Genomic DNA, 15,920 nt, shown 5'->3' on the forward strand with positions numbered 1-15,920 from the left:
CCCGACATCAGCAGAGATCCGGGCAGTGGAAGCCCGACAGCACTGGAAATACTGATCGTGGATAGGTAAGTATTGTTTAACCTAACCTAACCCCCCTAACCCTCCTTAGGGGTGCCTAACCCTAACCTCCCCCCCAAGTGCCTAACCCTAATCCCCCCTCTAAGTGCCTAACCCTAACCACCCCTTTCCCCGCTGCCTAAACCTAAGTCCCCCAGGGGGTGCTTAAGCCTAAGTCCCTCCTCCTAGCCTAACCCTAACCCTCCCGGGGGGTGCCTAACCCTAAGTCCCCCGCAGGAGACCTAAAGCTAACCCTCCCCCCCGGCTGTCCGCTCGTGGCGCCCGGCATCACTACGATCGGGATGCCGGGCGCCGGTCTCCCGGCATCTGGGAAATTCCGGGCGTCCACATCTAGACACCTGGCATTTCACCCTTGCCGGGATATGACAGTCGGGAAGCCGGCTGCCGGTATTTAGGCAGTCGGCTTCCCAATTGCGTACCGTACAAATATGTCCAGGGCAGTGCTAGGTTATACTGCTGCTCTCCCAGACTCCCGGTCTCGCTCCCATGCTCTGGAATGGTGCCCACATATGACATAAAAACATGCAGCTCAGGCAAGATTGTCCTACTGCCGCATCTAATGGCTTACTGTGATCGCTGGTCCTGTATATGCTGGAATTATGACACACAATACACTTTGTATGACGCATATGAAAGCTGGATAAGTGGTAATTATGCCCTCTTCATGGACTGGCCACACTCACTCTAAAATCATTCATTTGGAAACCTCCCTCTAGAAATCCTGCATTTGCCACTGGCTCCATCCACCAATTGTTCATCTAGCCCTGACTGTGGTCAGACAGGCTCCTCTGTTCTAAAACCTCTACACTGCCTGAGTTGTAACCTCAATAAGCGAATTCCAGAATGCTTAAAGTTGCAGTTACAAGCAAGCCATCAAAAGTGAGCTGGGTTGCTTTATTGTCAGAGGAGAAAGGGTTAGGCATGGCTCCTAGGTGGTGATGTGATGCATATTGGGGGAAATACATAATACACAAAGTGAAATACATAATACTCAATACAGAAAGTGAAACACTAGTAACCATATAAACAATACTTAGCAAAAATAATGTCATGACCAACACCCCACCCATCTGCCACGCTAAACAAGGGAGTTTTTTCTTTGTAAAGGACAGTCAGACAAGAATTGCACAGTTTTGGCACAGTAAAGGTGTAAATGAAGTTCTCTATGAAATCGTCTTTCCTAAGATGTTATGTGACTGTGTACTCTGCCATTTTGCATGGGCTCAGAATTCTAAACTTCAAGGTAAGGTGCAAAAGGTTTAAACAAGGCAGGACAAGTTGGGGAGGAAGCGGAATGCTGTGTCTTGCACTTCGTTTCTGGCATTCTGTAAGACGAGATTCTATAGCGGTGTAGCAGCCCATAAACTGTTTGAGGCATTGGAAGCAGAGTCATGTGGGCTGATTCATCCTTTATATAGCCATTAAAGCTGTTCACAAAGCTCAGCAACTAGTCACAGGCTAACTTGAACAATCACCTAGCATGATTTTCTAGGTCTGGCCATCATTATTGTAGCAAGAGGGCAGGGGTCAAGGACCAGAGCTGTAACTAGACTGTTTGGTGCCCTGTGCCAGAAAGATCATTGATGTCCCCCCTATTTTTCAAATAGAGATATAACGTATCCAAAAAAAGGGGCATGGCCTCATGGGGAAGGGCCAGGGAAGAGATAGGGGGGGCCAGGAGATGCTGAGATAAAATAAGATGAAGCAACAAGTAAGAATGATAATAAACAGAAATTGACAGTTCCAAACAGTGCTACCTGTCCTGCAGTGGCCTATGCCATGGGCACAGGTAGCACCACCCTAGTTATGGCCCTGTCAAGGACACAAGGGATTGCTGACTGTCATGCATATGTAGTTTGTTTCCGCGGATGAGATCAACACAGACAAGGTACAGTGAGTTTGTCTTAACCGCAATTACAACCCTTGAAATAACTGACTCGGGCCAGAGGTGAGCGGCCCAGTGCTGCGGATAAGACCGATGGGCCTGAGAGTGTCTTTCTGCACTGCTAGCTGTATAATTGCTACATAGGGTCTGTGTGTCACCTTATTCCTGTATACCTGTCTAGCAACCTTTGCACACAGACTATACAATTCACCATTGTTCGTGGTCGTCTTTCATTCAGAATTATATGCAGTCACTTCTCATATTTCTACAACAGCAGCAAAGATGCAGAGAGCCATGAGGATTAATTGGGCAAGTCTGTATTCTGTAGCATTTTCCCCTGTGATAAGATACCATTTCCTGACTTGAATCTCAAGCTGGCTAGTGCCACACAGACAGTTGGCGTTGACCTCCTTAGAATTTCACATTGCAAGACTTTAAAGAGGAGCTGTAATTCCTAGTCACACTGTTCCAAAGGATATGTAATCGCCAAGTCAACATGTTTGGGCAAAATGTCAACCTGGTTCTATTCAACATGTTGGCAATTCTTGTATCTTCAAATGCATGTAATTGAAACATGAATTCCATTTGAAAAAGGAATCCTGATGTGACCTTTACTGCCGAGCAGGTTTGTTATTTACCAGCATTGGTGCCCCAAAAATCCTTTGGCGTATCCCAGTTCGTGATCCCTTTATCATTTCCCCATTACCTGCTCTGCAGTTTCTCTGCAGACTCCCTGCACTCTGGACCCAAATTCAACCATGACATCATGGGTTGGGGAACTGATTCAGGTCTTGTCCTCAAGATGTTTCTTGCTAGTCGTGCCCTCGTGTCAGTTGGCATCTGGTGTTGTCCAGTTTGTGCTTCCCTCTCTACTTGATGTCCCAGGGATGTATAAACACCTGAGAGGGCAGTGTGCAGCGGGCACCCTCTGTGCAGCGGGTTCCCTAGCCCCTCATCTTAACTTGCTCCGACAAACAAAGTGGATCCCTTCTCTTGTAAAAAGCCATCTTCCTGGTGATATTGGTAAAGATGACGCATACTCACAAGAGAGCACAGGTTCTGGAAGCATGCCAGAGTCTTTGCTTCTACTGTGCAGTACCATTTTCCCAATGATGTCACTTTGAAAATGGCACGGTCCTACTTGCCGGAGAAAGGTAACTATACTTTGGGTACACACCCTGCACCCATTATAAATATGCCTATGTGCCCTCCACTCCAGGATACTGACCCACTCCTCTCAACACTGATCATCTCCTCTTAACATGGCTTCAGGCCTGCCTCAGACCACATCTGGGCCTGCCGTCATTGGTTAAGGCCAGAGCTGAAGCATGGTAATTTGGAATAGAAATCTCCTCACAGCACTGCATCCTCAATGGATCTCTGCTGGCCCAATGCTTCTTCCAGTGGTTCTGATACTCCGGTCCTCTGCCTCTAGTCTAAGGATTCAGCCTTGAGGTTCAAGTTTGACATTCTCCTGCTGTTCATCCATGACATCCAGTCCTTCATCTCCAGAAACTTGCTCATTCTTCAGTACACTTGCTTGTGGCACAGCTCTGCACCTAAGTAAGTTTTCTGCATCGTTGCTCCACTCCTTGGGCCTGCAAGCTGGTGGGCCTACCTGCTCATGTTTTCCTCTAAAAGATGCCAGCCTCACCTGAAGTATGGCCATTTGTAACTCTTGCCTTGGTCTCTGGACCACCTGTCTCATATTAGGTGAACTCCTGCACCACCCAGGGTTGACTGGGTAAGTGGGGATGCCATTTGGAATTAAAAGCTATTATAAAACTAGTATTTTGGACCCTCATTCGCCAACTCACTAGCTGTTATGCAGGGTTTTCTTTTTACCCCTTTCTCTTCAAGCCCTTTCCATCTCTATAATCCTATTCATCTTTTCTTCCTCTATTCTTCCCCCTGTTCCTTCTGTCTCTCCATCATCCTTATTCTTCCTTCTATTTCTCCATCCCACCCATTTTCCCTTATTATGGGGGAAATAGGACACATGTCACTACCTGGACAAGATGCATATTACAGGCAGTGTGGGGACTGCCATTATATGGAAATGAAAAATCCATGTCTTATCCAGAGGGTAGGGTGGGGGCTCCAAGAGTTCTGATGAGGGGTAGATTATCCTCATTTCTAGAGAGCAACTGCTTGACTAACAGTAGCAGCATTGTGTAGTGGATGCTTGGCACTCTGGTCCTGCCACTGTGATGGAATCATCCTAACATTTACCTATGAGTATCTTTTCCACCATTTGTAGCACTCAAGCCAGATTTAAGCTTCTGGGCTGGCCCAAGGTAACCTGATACTCCTTGGCTGGAGGTTTGTTTCATAGCAGTCTCAAAGTAATGGGACCAGGTAAGCATAGCTATCTTACCGACACATCTACTGTATATTGCATAAATGCACTGAAGCGACTAGCCATACAGTATGAATCACTAAGAACATTTAAGGGAGATGCCAGTCGCATTCTTCACAATCAGAAAAGTCCCAGGCAGGATTAACCTGTAATTAAGTCTTGCAAGTATACTTACCTTGTCATTGTAACTAGAGTTCCTAGACAAGAGTGCAATTACCTTGTGAGGCAGCCTGCCTGTGCTATCCACCCTGGTGTACAAGAGCCCACACACTACTTGTAAGTGTTTCAATATGTGCCCTGCTTTGCACAGATTGTGGCGCAGAGCACCTTCATTATCTCCAGGATCAAGAGGAGACAAAAAAGCCCTGATGGGACATATTAGCCTCACAGAGATGAGAGATGTGTTAAATGCCGGGCAGATGCAGCCTGGTGTGGGTGAGCTGCCAGTGGGTATTCCGGCCCTCCTTCTTAGCGCCTAAACCAGCAAGGGCCATAAAAGGTTAGGACAGACCTTGGAGTAAGGTTGTGGTGCAGAAAGCCAGCTGGCTGCTCTTCTTATGCCGTATAAAAGACTTTATTTCTGCCCTAGGAAACACACGGTAAGAGTAGATTGTCCCTTATTCTCAGACATGGAAAGATTTGCACGGCTGCTTATTCCACCAATGGGAGCACCACGTTGAGCAGCCAATCACAACACAGCCGGCAGTATATATAAGCGACATCAGAAGCTGCAGTCAATGTATTAGTGCTTCTTGTTCTTAAATATGGCAGAAACTGCACCAGCCGTCGTTCCTCCATCAGAGGCCGCAGCCAAAAAGAAAAGGCAGCCGAAGAAAGCTGCAGGAGGAGCCAAGAAAAGCAACAAGTCTTCTGGTTCCAGTGTCTCCGAGCTGATCGTAAAAGCCGTGGCCGCCTCCCAAGAGCGCAGTGGGGTTTCTCTTGCCGCCCTGAAGAAGGCTCTGGCTGCCGGAGGCTATGATGTGGAGAAGAATAACAGCCGCGTCAAACTGGGTGTGAAAGCTTTGGTGACCAAAGGAACCCTCACCCAGGTGAAGGGCACCGGCGCTTCCGGCTCCTTCAAGCTCAACAAGAACCAGTTGGAAAGCAAGAAGGCCGCCCAGAAGCCCAAGAAACCTGCGGCAAAGAAAGTGGTTAAATCCCCGAAGAAGCCCAAGAAAGCTCCGAGTGCAGCGAAGAGCCCGAAGAAGGTCAAGAAACCAACAAAAGCGGCTGCTGCCAAAAGCCCAAAGAAGCCTAAAGCCGTGAAGCCTAAGAAGGCGGCTAAGAAGGCAGCGAAGCCCAAAGCTGCCAAGAGTCCAGCCAAGAAAGCCGTGAAGCCCATAGCCGCTAAAAGTCCAGCCAAGAAAGCGGCTAAGCCCAAGAAATCTGCGGCAAAGAAGTAATGGATGAGCCGCGGCAGCCTCGCTTCCTTGTTATCACCACAAAGGCTCTTTTCAGAGCCACCCACCCTGTCTCGGCAGAGCTGAAGGCACCTTTTTGTTTCACATGTTCCGTGTCTAGAGACTATAGACCCCTAAACCTGTAAGCATCCAGGGTTTAATCATTTACTTTCTCAAACTTGGGGTATACGACACGTGATCATGCTGCCCGTTCCGATCCATGTCGTCTGTAAATCATGAGCCCCGCTCAATTTCTGTAGCCTCTTCCTGCTGAGGATGCCTGGCAAAAACTCTGGGATCACCAACACCTTCCCCATCCACTACAGGTGCTGGTACAGCAAATGTACAGTAAGGCAGGCTCTAACCAGGTGTATCTAAAATGGTCACCCGGCAGTTTAGAAATCTCCGCAGAGACTGCAGATGATCAGAGGCAAGAACGAATTCGAACTGTGTCATATTATAAATATAAGCGTTCTGGAGAGAACGTTGGGGTCACGGGCAGGACACGCCAGTACATAAAGAAAGTAATGACATTTATTGTGTAATAGGGACACACACATCAGTATTCACATAAACGGTCTTAGTCCAGACAGTGTATTAAGGATGAGTTCATGTAGAAAACATTAATACATTGCATCAGGTGGAGTCGGGGTTACATGAAAGGATTCGCTGATTAATAGATCGCAAGTATCGAATAGCGTTGGTCTATTTATTAAACATATAATATACCACAAGTAAAAAATAAAACTTTGGAAAATTTACATTAGCCACGCATACATAATAAATATAAAAATCCTCCCATATATACAGTCTATCTAGAGATCTTATTGCATCAGGTGCCTGATATCTAGTATTCATAATAAAAAATGTATAAAGCTCCAATATCAGATAATATTCACTGGATCCTTATGAATAGAGCACTATGTACCCAAATACTTGTTTATATGTCTCCTTAATCCAGGCAGTATTGCACCGATTTTCACTAGAGAAAGTGCCAATAGTTTTATGTCTTGCAATGAATTTGAAATGTAACAGTGTTGCCAAACCAGTTCAATGTAGCCACATATAAGTAGTTGTAGTGCTTTATAATTTGTTTCTACAGCCGCCTGTACATCAAATACTGCAGTTCTAAAAATAATGTGGATTTGTATTTGAGATACCAGCAGTGAATCTGAGGGAATTAAAGTGTTTCTGTTGGTCTTTCGTGCTATAGTAAAAAGTGATATTTCAAAATGAGAAAGGGACACACCAGTGCATAATGAAAGTAATGAATGACATATTTATTAGCTAATAAGGGGTACATATAGACAAGACACCAAACAGTCTTAAGTCCATACATGTACAGTATGAAGGACGAGAAACATCAATAATTGCATCAGATGGAGTAGGACGAAAACTGATATTGTCCCAATATTATCGGTGTCACAAGGAGCAGAATGTGACGCTTACAAGGACTCCTCCCCCATAGCTCTGAGGTTTCCTATCAGGTCCGCCTGCACTGTATAAGAGGAGGACTTCGCCGCAACAGTAGAGTCAGAGAGTGATAACATTTTGTTTCGTTGTGGTTTGTGAGAGTAGTGTCCCGGAGAAACATGTCTGGTAGAGGCAAAGGCGGAAAAGGACTCGGAAAAGGAGGCGCCAAGCGGCACAGGAAAGTGCTGCGGGATAATATCCAGGGTATTACTAAGCCCGCCATCCGTCGTTTGGCCCGGAGAGGAGGTGTGAAGCGCATTTCTGGCCTCATCTATGAGGAGACCCGTGGGGTGCTGAAGGTTTTCCTGGAGAATGTGATCCGGGATGCCGTTACTTACACCGAGCACGCCAAGAGGAAAACGGTCACCGCTATGGATGTGGTCTATGCTCTGAAGCGCCAGGGCCGCACTCTATGGATTTGGGGGTTGAACACTGATGCGCATCCTATCCCCCACACAAAGGTCCTTTTAAGGGCCACCCATCTCTTCTATTAGAGAGCTAAAATAATGTACTAGCATTTCACTACAGTGCTTGACAGCTTTCCGACTATAACTCTAGGGAGAGGACTGACGTGGTTCTAATTTATATACTTCATAAGTTTTTGTTCCAATGTATAATGCGCGTAAGTACTAGTGGTTGCTCATTCTAGTCTGATCTCTCCAGATCGATATCTGACACAAAGTTACCAAATCTAAACGGTAAACTGGCTAATAGAGGTTAGTGAATGTTTTGTTTTATACACTTTAGTGCTGGGTGAGCAGCTTCTCACGTTCTAATACTAGAAATAGTTTAGTCATGTTGTTTCTAAAATGCCTCAAACCTCGTGTTGGTGACTTGTACTGTAGAGTCTGATGGATACAAGTAATTATCCTTTTTTTTTTTTTTTTTTGTATAATCGAAGATAAACGGCTAAGGAGATGTATAAAGAGTTAACTGTAAGAATTCCATGTTCTGTTTAAAGGCACTGCAACCCTTTTGTCTGCCCGAAGAAGTGTATCTGCTCTAATATGTGAACGTGGGAAAAGAATAGTTCATTAGATCACCGAGACTACGAATAATAAAGCTGCATATTGCCCCAGTAAAATAGTATTGTCAACGTGCAATCCATGATCATAGCAAGTGACCATCATGACATTATACCAATACACGAGAGAAATCTGCTGAAAAACATGAATCTTTTATAGCTGCATACTTGGAAGCTGTACATGAAATGGACAAAGTCGTGTATGCTGGCTGCAGGTGATTCCCGTGGTTAAAGTTTAAGCAACATTGTAGCAATCGCTGACGGCTTGTTACATGTGATAAGCTACAATGTAGGCTAGTTTCACCAAACACTACACAAAGGAATAGTCGTCTGAAAACCTCAGTACTTGCAATGATGGCCGCCTCATAAATGCATCAGAAAATGTTATTCAACATTATGGGCCTGATTCATAGCTTGACGCTATGTCATCAGTGACAGCGTCTATTTGGTTACGTTAGACCATGGGCTTATTACTGAGACGGCACAAAGCCTTTGTGTCTGTGTACAAAGTCAAACCATTGGACATTGCATCAGTTCTATGAAGGTGCAGCATGTCTGTTAGAGCATGGCTTGCTAATGTGGTTAAATTACATATAAATATATCAACCTCTTCTACGATTGATGAAAAGGAATCAACACCTTTCCGCCCAGATAATTTATTCCTTGAAACTGACAGAGGCGGCTGCAACGATATTAACGGCGGGATTAAAAAAAAAAAAACAAAACAAAAAAAAACAATTAAAATCATACGGTTACTGAACACCAATCGGTGGAGGGGGCTTGCTTACATCTTCCAATCAGCGATCATCACTACGTAAAAATAGGATTGTTAGTTGACAGATTTCTCATTCTTTTTGAGTTTGTAGTTTTTTTGTTGGAAGCATGGCCAGGACCAAGCAAACAGCTCGGAAGTCCACCGGCGGGAAAGCTCCCCGCAAACAGCTGGCAACGAAAGCCGCCCGGAAGAGCGCTCCAGCTACCGGTGGCGTGAAGAAGCCTCACCGTTACCGTCCCGGAACTGTTGCTCTCCGAGAGATCCGCCGCTACCAGAAATCCACCGAGCTGCTGATCCGTAAGCTGCCCTTCCAGCGTCTGGTGAGGGAGATCGCCCAGGACTTCAAGACCGACCTGCGCTTCCAGAGCTCTGCCGTCATGGCCCTACAAGAGGCCAGCGAGGCTTATCTGGTGGGGCTCTTCGAGGACACTAACCTGTGTGCCATCCATGCCAAGAGGGTGACCATCATGCCTAAAGACATCCAGCTGGCCCGCAGGATTCGAGGGGAGAGGGCATAGATGATACTCGGCACTAGTAAACACGCAACACAAAGGCTCTTTTCAGAGCCACCAAATCTTTCGAAACGAGCTGAAGCATAAACTGCATGATAAGGTTGGTGCGATAGGCTGCTGATAAATCCTTAGCTCAGCGGGACAGATAGGAGACGAGGACCCTTTATTGGATCTGACTGTGTACTGTCATGATATTTTGGGTCACGTCAGTGAATAATTTCATCCACTTACACATACGGTCAAACTACAATGTAACTGATTATTTCCCTCGCCAAGGCTAGCTATTCATTTTCTACAGTGAAAACTGCACTATTTCAGCCAAATCAGTGATTGTGGCTAAATCGTCACTTTGTCCACCACATCTTTTCATCCTACATATAGAATTTTACCCGACGAACATAGTAGGCTCTCTGCACTACTCTCCTACTAACTCCAAGAACTGATACGGGCGGTGTCTGACCAGAGAAAAACCTGGGCTCCACTCTCCTGACGTTTCACACAGTAACAGGATTCTAGGTGTAAGCGTCTCACACTGGTAAGTTACTTATGCGTGTTGCCCAACCAGTCCCCTAGTTCCCCTAATCAAATTGATATAAAATGATTGTGTAGTTTGGCAATTCCCCTAAAATCTTTCTTGGGAGGTGAAGGCTTCTATGCAAGCATAGAGCAACATCTCACAGTACCGTGCACAGATCGTTTTGTAGACACACTGCCACTCTAATCCAGTCTCAGTGCTGCTTGTGTATGGAAGTTATAAACCGTAGTACTAATAAAGCAAAGCAGCAACTAAAGCGCAGTTCTCTCAGCTCTCCTGGGAAGACGTGGTTGGCTCTGAAAAGAGCCTTTGTTGTGTTTTAGGGACATCGGTTCTGTGGTGGAAGTTACCCGCATCACATTACTTGCCCTTAGCTGCCTTGTGACTCTCAGTTTTCTTGGGCAGCAGCACGGCCTGGATGTTGGGCAGGACTCCTCCCTGGGCGATGGTCACCCCACCCAGCAGCTTGGGCGATGGTCACCCCACCCAGCAGCATCGTTGCGCACGGCGAGCTGCAGGTGGCGGGGGATGATGCGGGTCTTCTTGTTGTCACGGGCGGCGTTCCCTGCAAGCTCCAGGATCTCAGCCGTCAGGTATTCGAGTACTGCAGCCAAATACACCGGGGCCCCGGTACCAACACGCTCAGCATAGTTTCCCTTTCTCAGTAGACGGTGAACGCGACCAACCGGGAACTGGAGACCGGCCCGAGATGAACGAGTCTTAGCCTTAGCCCGGGTCTTGCCGCCTTGTTTTCCTCTTCCAGACATGATGAGGTACTAGCGTAAACAAAACTCTCGTTTAAACTGCGCAATAAATGTGTTTCTATTATAATCCAGCCCTACTCCCTATATACACACACACGAAGGTATCCAAAGTTTTGCTCTGTGATTGGTCCTCTTTTCACAGTGCAAAATGCAGCTCAAGCTCATGCACAAACCAATCAGCATGTAGAGGGTGGAGTTATGATGTCGCTGCAAATAAACGTTTACCCAATAGTGCAGCCAGAAGACTGAAGCCTCATTTGCATGGGGTGCCTATAAATAGAGCAGATCTGGCCTCGATTAGTAGCACATTTTTTCTATTGTTCCTGTAGAAATTGGTTTAGTTAATTAATAATGCCTGATCTCCCGAAGTCTGCTCCGGTGGCCAAGAAAGGCTCTAAGAAAGCGGTGACCAAGACCCAGAAGAAAGACGGGAAGAAGCGTAGGAAGACCAGGAAGGAGAGTTACGCTATTTACGTTTACAAGGTGCTGAAACAGGTGCACCCTGATACCGGCATCTCCTCCAAGGCTATGGGCATCATGAACTCCTTTGTGAATGATATCTTTGAGCGCATTGCAGGGGAATCTTCCCGCCTGGCTCATTACAACAAGCGCTCCACCATCACCTCCCGGGAGATCCAGACCGCTGTACGCCTGCTGTTACCGGGTGAGCTGGCCAAGCACGCAGTGTCCGAGGGCACCAAGGCCGTCACCAAATACACCAGCGCCAAGTGAACACACCAATCCCACATGAACACAAAGGCTCTTCTAAGAGCCACCCATCTCCTTCCTAAACGGGCTGTAACAATCGCAGTTTGTGCTGTCTCCACTCCTTACACATGGCTGAATGGCAGTAACCGAGGTTATATAGACTGATTTTCTTCTGACCGTATACACACACCCTCCAGCTTTAAATTTAATGTACATGAAAATTAACACTCGCTTTGTTTGAAAAAAAATAATTACAATTGATCTCTGAAAGAATACAAACATGTAATTACAACCCTTGATTGATTAAAATCTGGATAAGAGAATAACAGCACATTATCCACATCATACTGTATACTGGAAATAACTATATTGGTATAGATTTATAATGATAATTTAATCTTGAATACTGTTTTCACTGGCAGCGGAATTGTTAGGAATTGTTAGGATCGGTGTGGTTGGCCTGCTGCTGATTTTCAAGGACTTAGAAAAAGTTAAATATTTCTGAATTTGAAATAGTATTCATAGTAAAAAGAACTTGCAACAGTATCCATTACAAACAGTCTCAGGCAGCTGAGATGATAGAATTAAAGTTACGCTGTGGCTGATTTTCAGAGACTGCAATTTAATGGTGATAAGTAGCCTCACAGAGAACTATGTCCTGTCTTTAGAAAAGAAAGGGAGTAATGCAGAAGGCTCCTCCTCTCAAATATGTCTTCCATCAGGTCCGCATTCATCTTAAGACATGGCAGCTGGTACACGTGTTTCTTATTCTAGCTTGGTGCTGATCTGTAGCAGTTTGCAAGATGTCACGGAAAGGCACAGGTGATAAGGGACTCGGGAAAGGTGGAGCCTAGCGTCATAGGAAGGTGCTGCGGGATAACATCCAGGGTATCACAAAGCCCGCCATCCGACGTCTAGGCCGGAGAGGAGGCGTGAAGCGCAGTTCTGGCCTCATCTATGAGGAGACCCGCGGGGTGTTGAAAGTATTTCTGGAGAATGTGATCCGGACGCCGTCACTTACACCGAGCACGCCAAGGGGAAGACTGTGACCGGTATGGATGTGGTCTATGCTCTCAAGCGCCAGGGCCGCACTCTGTAAGGCTTTGGAGGTTAAATAGCTCCAGATGATCTCGTTTTCAAAAACCCTTACTAAGGCCATTTTAAGGGCCACCTACAATAATCCAAATGAGCTTGATGAACATGTAGATTTTCATTTTTGCGAGCAGGTCCTCCCTACCTATATATCTGTCTGTTATTACCCAGTTTTGTTCTATTAATGTTTACAATTGTAAAGCGCAACGGAATATGCTGCGCTATATAAGAAACTGTTAATAAATAATAATAATTTTTTTTTAGACTGTATGCATTGTCAACGCTGGAGTCATACTGAACAGCCTAAAATTTATTTTGTTGTAAATAAGAATACGGTTGATCAGTGGCGTAACTAGGGTATTTGGAGCCCAGGGCAAATTTGAAAAGGGAGCCCCCCCACCCCCGATGTGCAGACGCAGGAAAAAAATGGGCGTGGTCACTTAAAAATGGGGCGTGTCAACATGACACACCCCTTTATTTTCACGCTGAACATTCCTATCCATATGCACCTTAACCCCAGTAGTACCCCTTATACAGTACCCCCAGTATGCAGTTGTGGTCCTTGTTGTGCAGGCCCATAGTAGTGCCCCTTATACAGTATCCCCAGTAGTTGTCCCCCTTATACAGCCCCCAATTATTTCCCCTTAGTCAGTACCCTCAGTCGTGGCCCCCCCAAATGCAGTGCCCCATGTAGTGTTCCCTCTTATGCAGTGCACCCAGTAGCAGTCCCCACAATGCAGTGCGCCATGTAACGGTATCCCCTTATGCAGTGCCCTTTATATAGTGCCCCCAGTAGTAGTCCCCCCCCTTCCTATTATTGCCCCCAGTAGTGGTCCCCCCAGTGCAGTGCCTCTAGTAGTAGGCCCCTTTTATAATGCCCCCAGTGGTAGTTACCCCCCCAAGTAGTAGTCCCCAGTAGAGGTTCCCCCTCCCGATTAAGTGCCCCCAGTAGTAGCCCCCCCCAGTAGAGGTTCTCCCATTAATGGTGCCCCCAGTAGTAGCTACCCCTCCCAGTTGTGCCCCCACCCCCAGTAGAGGTCCCCCCAGTAGTAGCCACCCCCCTCCCCCTTTGTGCCCCCAGTAGTGCAGACAGGTTTAAAAAAAAAAAAATATATATAAAAATATACTTACCTGAATCCACACTGCTGCTGCTCCATCCGCGACACCGCTCCTGCCGCCGCCCGCCAGTCCTCCCAGGCTGGCGCGCTCAGCATTATGGGAGAGACGTCATGATGTCATGACGTCTGTCCCATTACCCACTGCAGGAGCCGGATGGAAGCCCGGCTCTTGCAGTGGGTGCTGCAGCAGTCAATGAGAGTCTATCTGACTCTCATTTTCTGCTGTTTAACACATGCATCGCCGCCAGCGCTGGCGGCGATGCGTGTGTTATGCACAGCCTGAGCCCGCCACCTAGCGCTATTGGGCAAGCACTCAGGGGGAGGGAACGGGCTCAGCTGTGCAGCACAGGACCGGCGCTGGAAGCCTAGCACCGGTCCTGTCAAAATGTGTAGCGCTGGCTGCACTCACTGCGGTCAGCGCTACACTGGTGGCTAACTAGGGCCCCCCTAGTTACACCACTGCGGTTGATTTTCAGCTATCGTGCAGTTTGTTCATCATTAATGATTACTGCAAAGGTAATTATATTTATATGGCGCCACAAGTGTTCCGCAGAACCTTTTAAAGTGCATAAACAAGTGAACAAGAAATCAGTGACTTGCAGGACAAGGACATGGGGTTTATATACACATTGCTGTATAAGCGATCGTAACACTCTTAGCAGCTGGGCGCCAGTGACGTACTGTTAGGTGGTGCCTAACCCTACTGGTGGCCGCTATCCCGGATGCCGAAATCCCGACACTAAAAGCCCGACATGGGACTAAAGATAGGTGTTGAAATCCCAACACCTATCATTAGCTATAGGGCTAAAGGTAAGTTCTGGCTACAGTAGTTCCTTAGTGAGACTGCATGGTGTGTGCATGTGTGCTGAGACTGCATGGTGTGTTCTAAGAACTCATGGTGTGTGCTGGGACTACAAGATATGTGTATACATATGTGCTGAGGCTGTGTGCTTGCAGAGACTACATGTGTGTGTGTGCCGTGACAGCACTCAGGGCCTGATACAGACCCGGTCGCTATGAGCGTACGCTCGCTCGATGTGTATGCAAATATTTGAAAGTGATGCGGCGGGGAGCGACCGCTCGCCAAGGCATAAGCACGCCCATCTTACATGTACGAGCGTTCGCTTTGTGCATGCAGACTCCCCTTAGCGAATGCAGAGACGCCCACTGCCCCACGTCATCTCCTGGAAGTTTGTGAAAACATTGGTACATGGACCACTATCGGATGTGAACGCAGTGCTTGTGGCAGCTTTTTTCTACCGCAAGTATTGCGAGGAAAACAGAGTAAAAAAATGGCTGGTGACGTGTACTATGCCGCTGCCTGTTTATTATGCACGCCTCTAAAATGGCGTTGAAACACTCAAGGCACGCCTGCTTTCTCATCTCCAACCCCCTGTTTTTACTGGACTGCCCCCGTCACCACCCACAAACCTCTCCTGTCACTCACTCTGCTGGGCTGGCTGTGCTGGGCGAGCGAGGTATCTGCGAACGCACTGTGTAGTTTGTGCACATGCACTGTGATGCATACGCATGCGCAGATTAGCAACCATCGGGAATAGCGAGCGCACTGCAGTTAGCGTCCGGGTCTGAATCAGGCCCTCAGTCCATAAACTGTCTCATCTGACTGGAGCAGTCATTCCATGTACACAGCAAACCCAGCATAATAGATATTGGAAAAGTTATAATAATAAAAATATCCCATATACATCCATTTATAGAATTGTATATATTATAACACAAACTTTCTGCTGTTTTACTTTATTATAAAGAGGAAGAGCCATCACCATTCATATACCCTATCCCCTATTACCTTGATTCTTAGATTGTAGAATGGGGAGGGGCTGTGTCGTTCTGGGGTTATCAGATTTCTGTACAGTAATGTGTTGTGTGGTGTTTACCTGTACATTGTACTTGTGTAAGTGCAGGCATGGGTTACCTGAGTTCCTATCTGCATGGGCTTACCTGTGCTCATTGGATGGGCATGGGCTTATTTGTGCCCCTTTTTGTACGGACATGGGCTTACCTGTGCCCCTGTCTATGCTGGCATGTGGTCACCTGTGTGTGCACCTGTCTGCGTGGGCATATGCTTACCTGTCTGTGCCCTTGTCTGTACGGGCATGGACGTACCTATGCCACTATCTGTGAGGGTATGGGCTTACCTATGTCCCTGTCAGTGCAGGCATGTGGTACTTGTGTG

The 15,920-nt window shown here is 46.8% G+C and overlaps 4 protein-coding genes and 1 pseudogene across 4 annotated transcripts; 4 read left to right on the forward strand and 1 right to left on the reverse strand.

The window, feature by feature from the left end:
* The first annotated feature begins 5,078 nt into the window (after window positions 1–5,078).
* LOC148515154 (uncharacterized) lies at window positions 5,079–5,789 on the forward strand. Its single transcript, XM_088480470.1, has one exon. It carries the CDS (start codon window positions 5,087–5,089, stop codon window positions 5,723–5,725), a length of 639 nt encoding a protein of 212 aa, XP_088336596.1. The 5' UTR covers window positions 5,079–5,086; the 3' UTR covers window positions 5,726–5,789.
* Window positions 5,790–7,314: 1,525 nt separating this feature from the next.
* On the forward strand, window positions 7,315–7,689 carry LOC148515155 (histone H4-like). The gene has a single exon (XM_088480409.1). It carries the CDS (start codon window positions 7,315–7,317, stop codon window positions 7,687–7,689), a length of 375 nt encoding a protein of 124 aa, XP_088336535.1.
* Window positions 7,690–9,087: 1,398 nt separating this feature from the next.
* Window positions 9,088–9,543, forward strand: LOC148515156 (histone H3). Its single transcript, XM_088480471.1, has one exon. It carries the CDS (start codon window positions 9,102–9,104, stop codon window positions 9,510–9,512), a length of 411 nt encoding a protein of 136 aa, XP_088336597.1. The 5' UTR covers window positions 9,088–9,101; the 3' UTR covers window positions 9,513–9,543.
* Window positions 9,544–10,352: 809 nt separating this feature from the next.
* Window positions 10,353–10,839, reverse strand: LOC148515157 (histone H2A type 1-like; annotated as a pseudogene).
* A 291-nt stretch (window positions 10,840–11,130) lies between these two features.
* On the forward strand, window positions 11,131–11,581 carry LOC148515158 (histone H2B 1.1-like). Its single transcript, XM_088480472.1, has one exon. It carries the CDS (start codon window positions 11,157–11,159, stop codon window positions 11,535–11,537), a length of 381 nt encoding a protein of 126 aa, XP_088336598.1. The 5' UTR covers window positions 11,131–11,156; the 3' UTR covers window positions 11,538–11,581.
* The last annotated feature ends 4,339 nt before the right edge of the window (window positions 11,582–15,920 follow it).

The sequence above is a fragment of the Taudactylus pleione genome, unplaced genomic scaffold, assembly GCF_031769625.1.
Source record: "Taudactylus pleione unplaced genomic scaffold, aTauple2 ptg000253l, whole genome shotgun sequence".
Lineage (NCBI taxonomy): Eukaryota > Metazoa > Chordata > Amphibia > Anura > Myobatrachidae > Taudactylus > Taudactylus pleione.

What these genes read in the sequence shown, in the direction of transcription:
- LOC148515154 (XM_088480470.1), top strand. Translation starts at nt 5,087, where the DNA reads ATGGCAGAAACTGCACCAGCCGTCGTTCCTCCATCAGAGGCCGCAGCC.
- LOC148515155 (XM_088480409.1), top strand. Translation starts at nt 7,315, where the DNA reads ATGTCTGGTAGAGGCAAAGGCGGAAAAGGACTCGGAAAAGGAGGCGCC.
- LOC148515156 (XM_088480471.1), top strand. Translation starts at nt 9,102, where the DNA reads ATGGCCAGGACCAAGCAAACAGCTCGGAAGTCCACCGGCGGGAAAGCT.
- LOC148515158 (XM_088480472.1), top strand. Translation starts at nt 11,157, where the DNA reads ATGCCTGATCTCCCGAAGTCTGCTCCGGTGGCCAAGAAAGGCTCTAAG.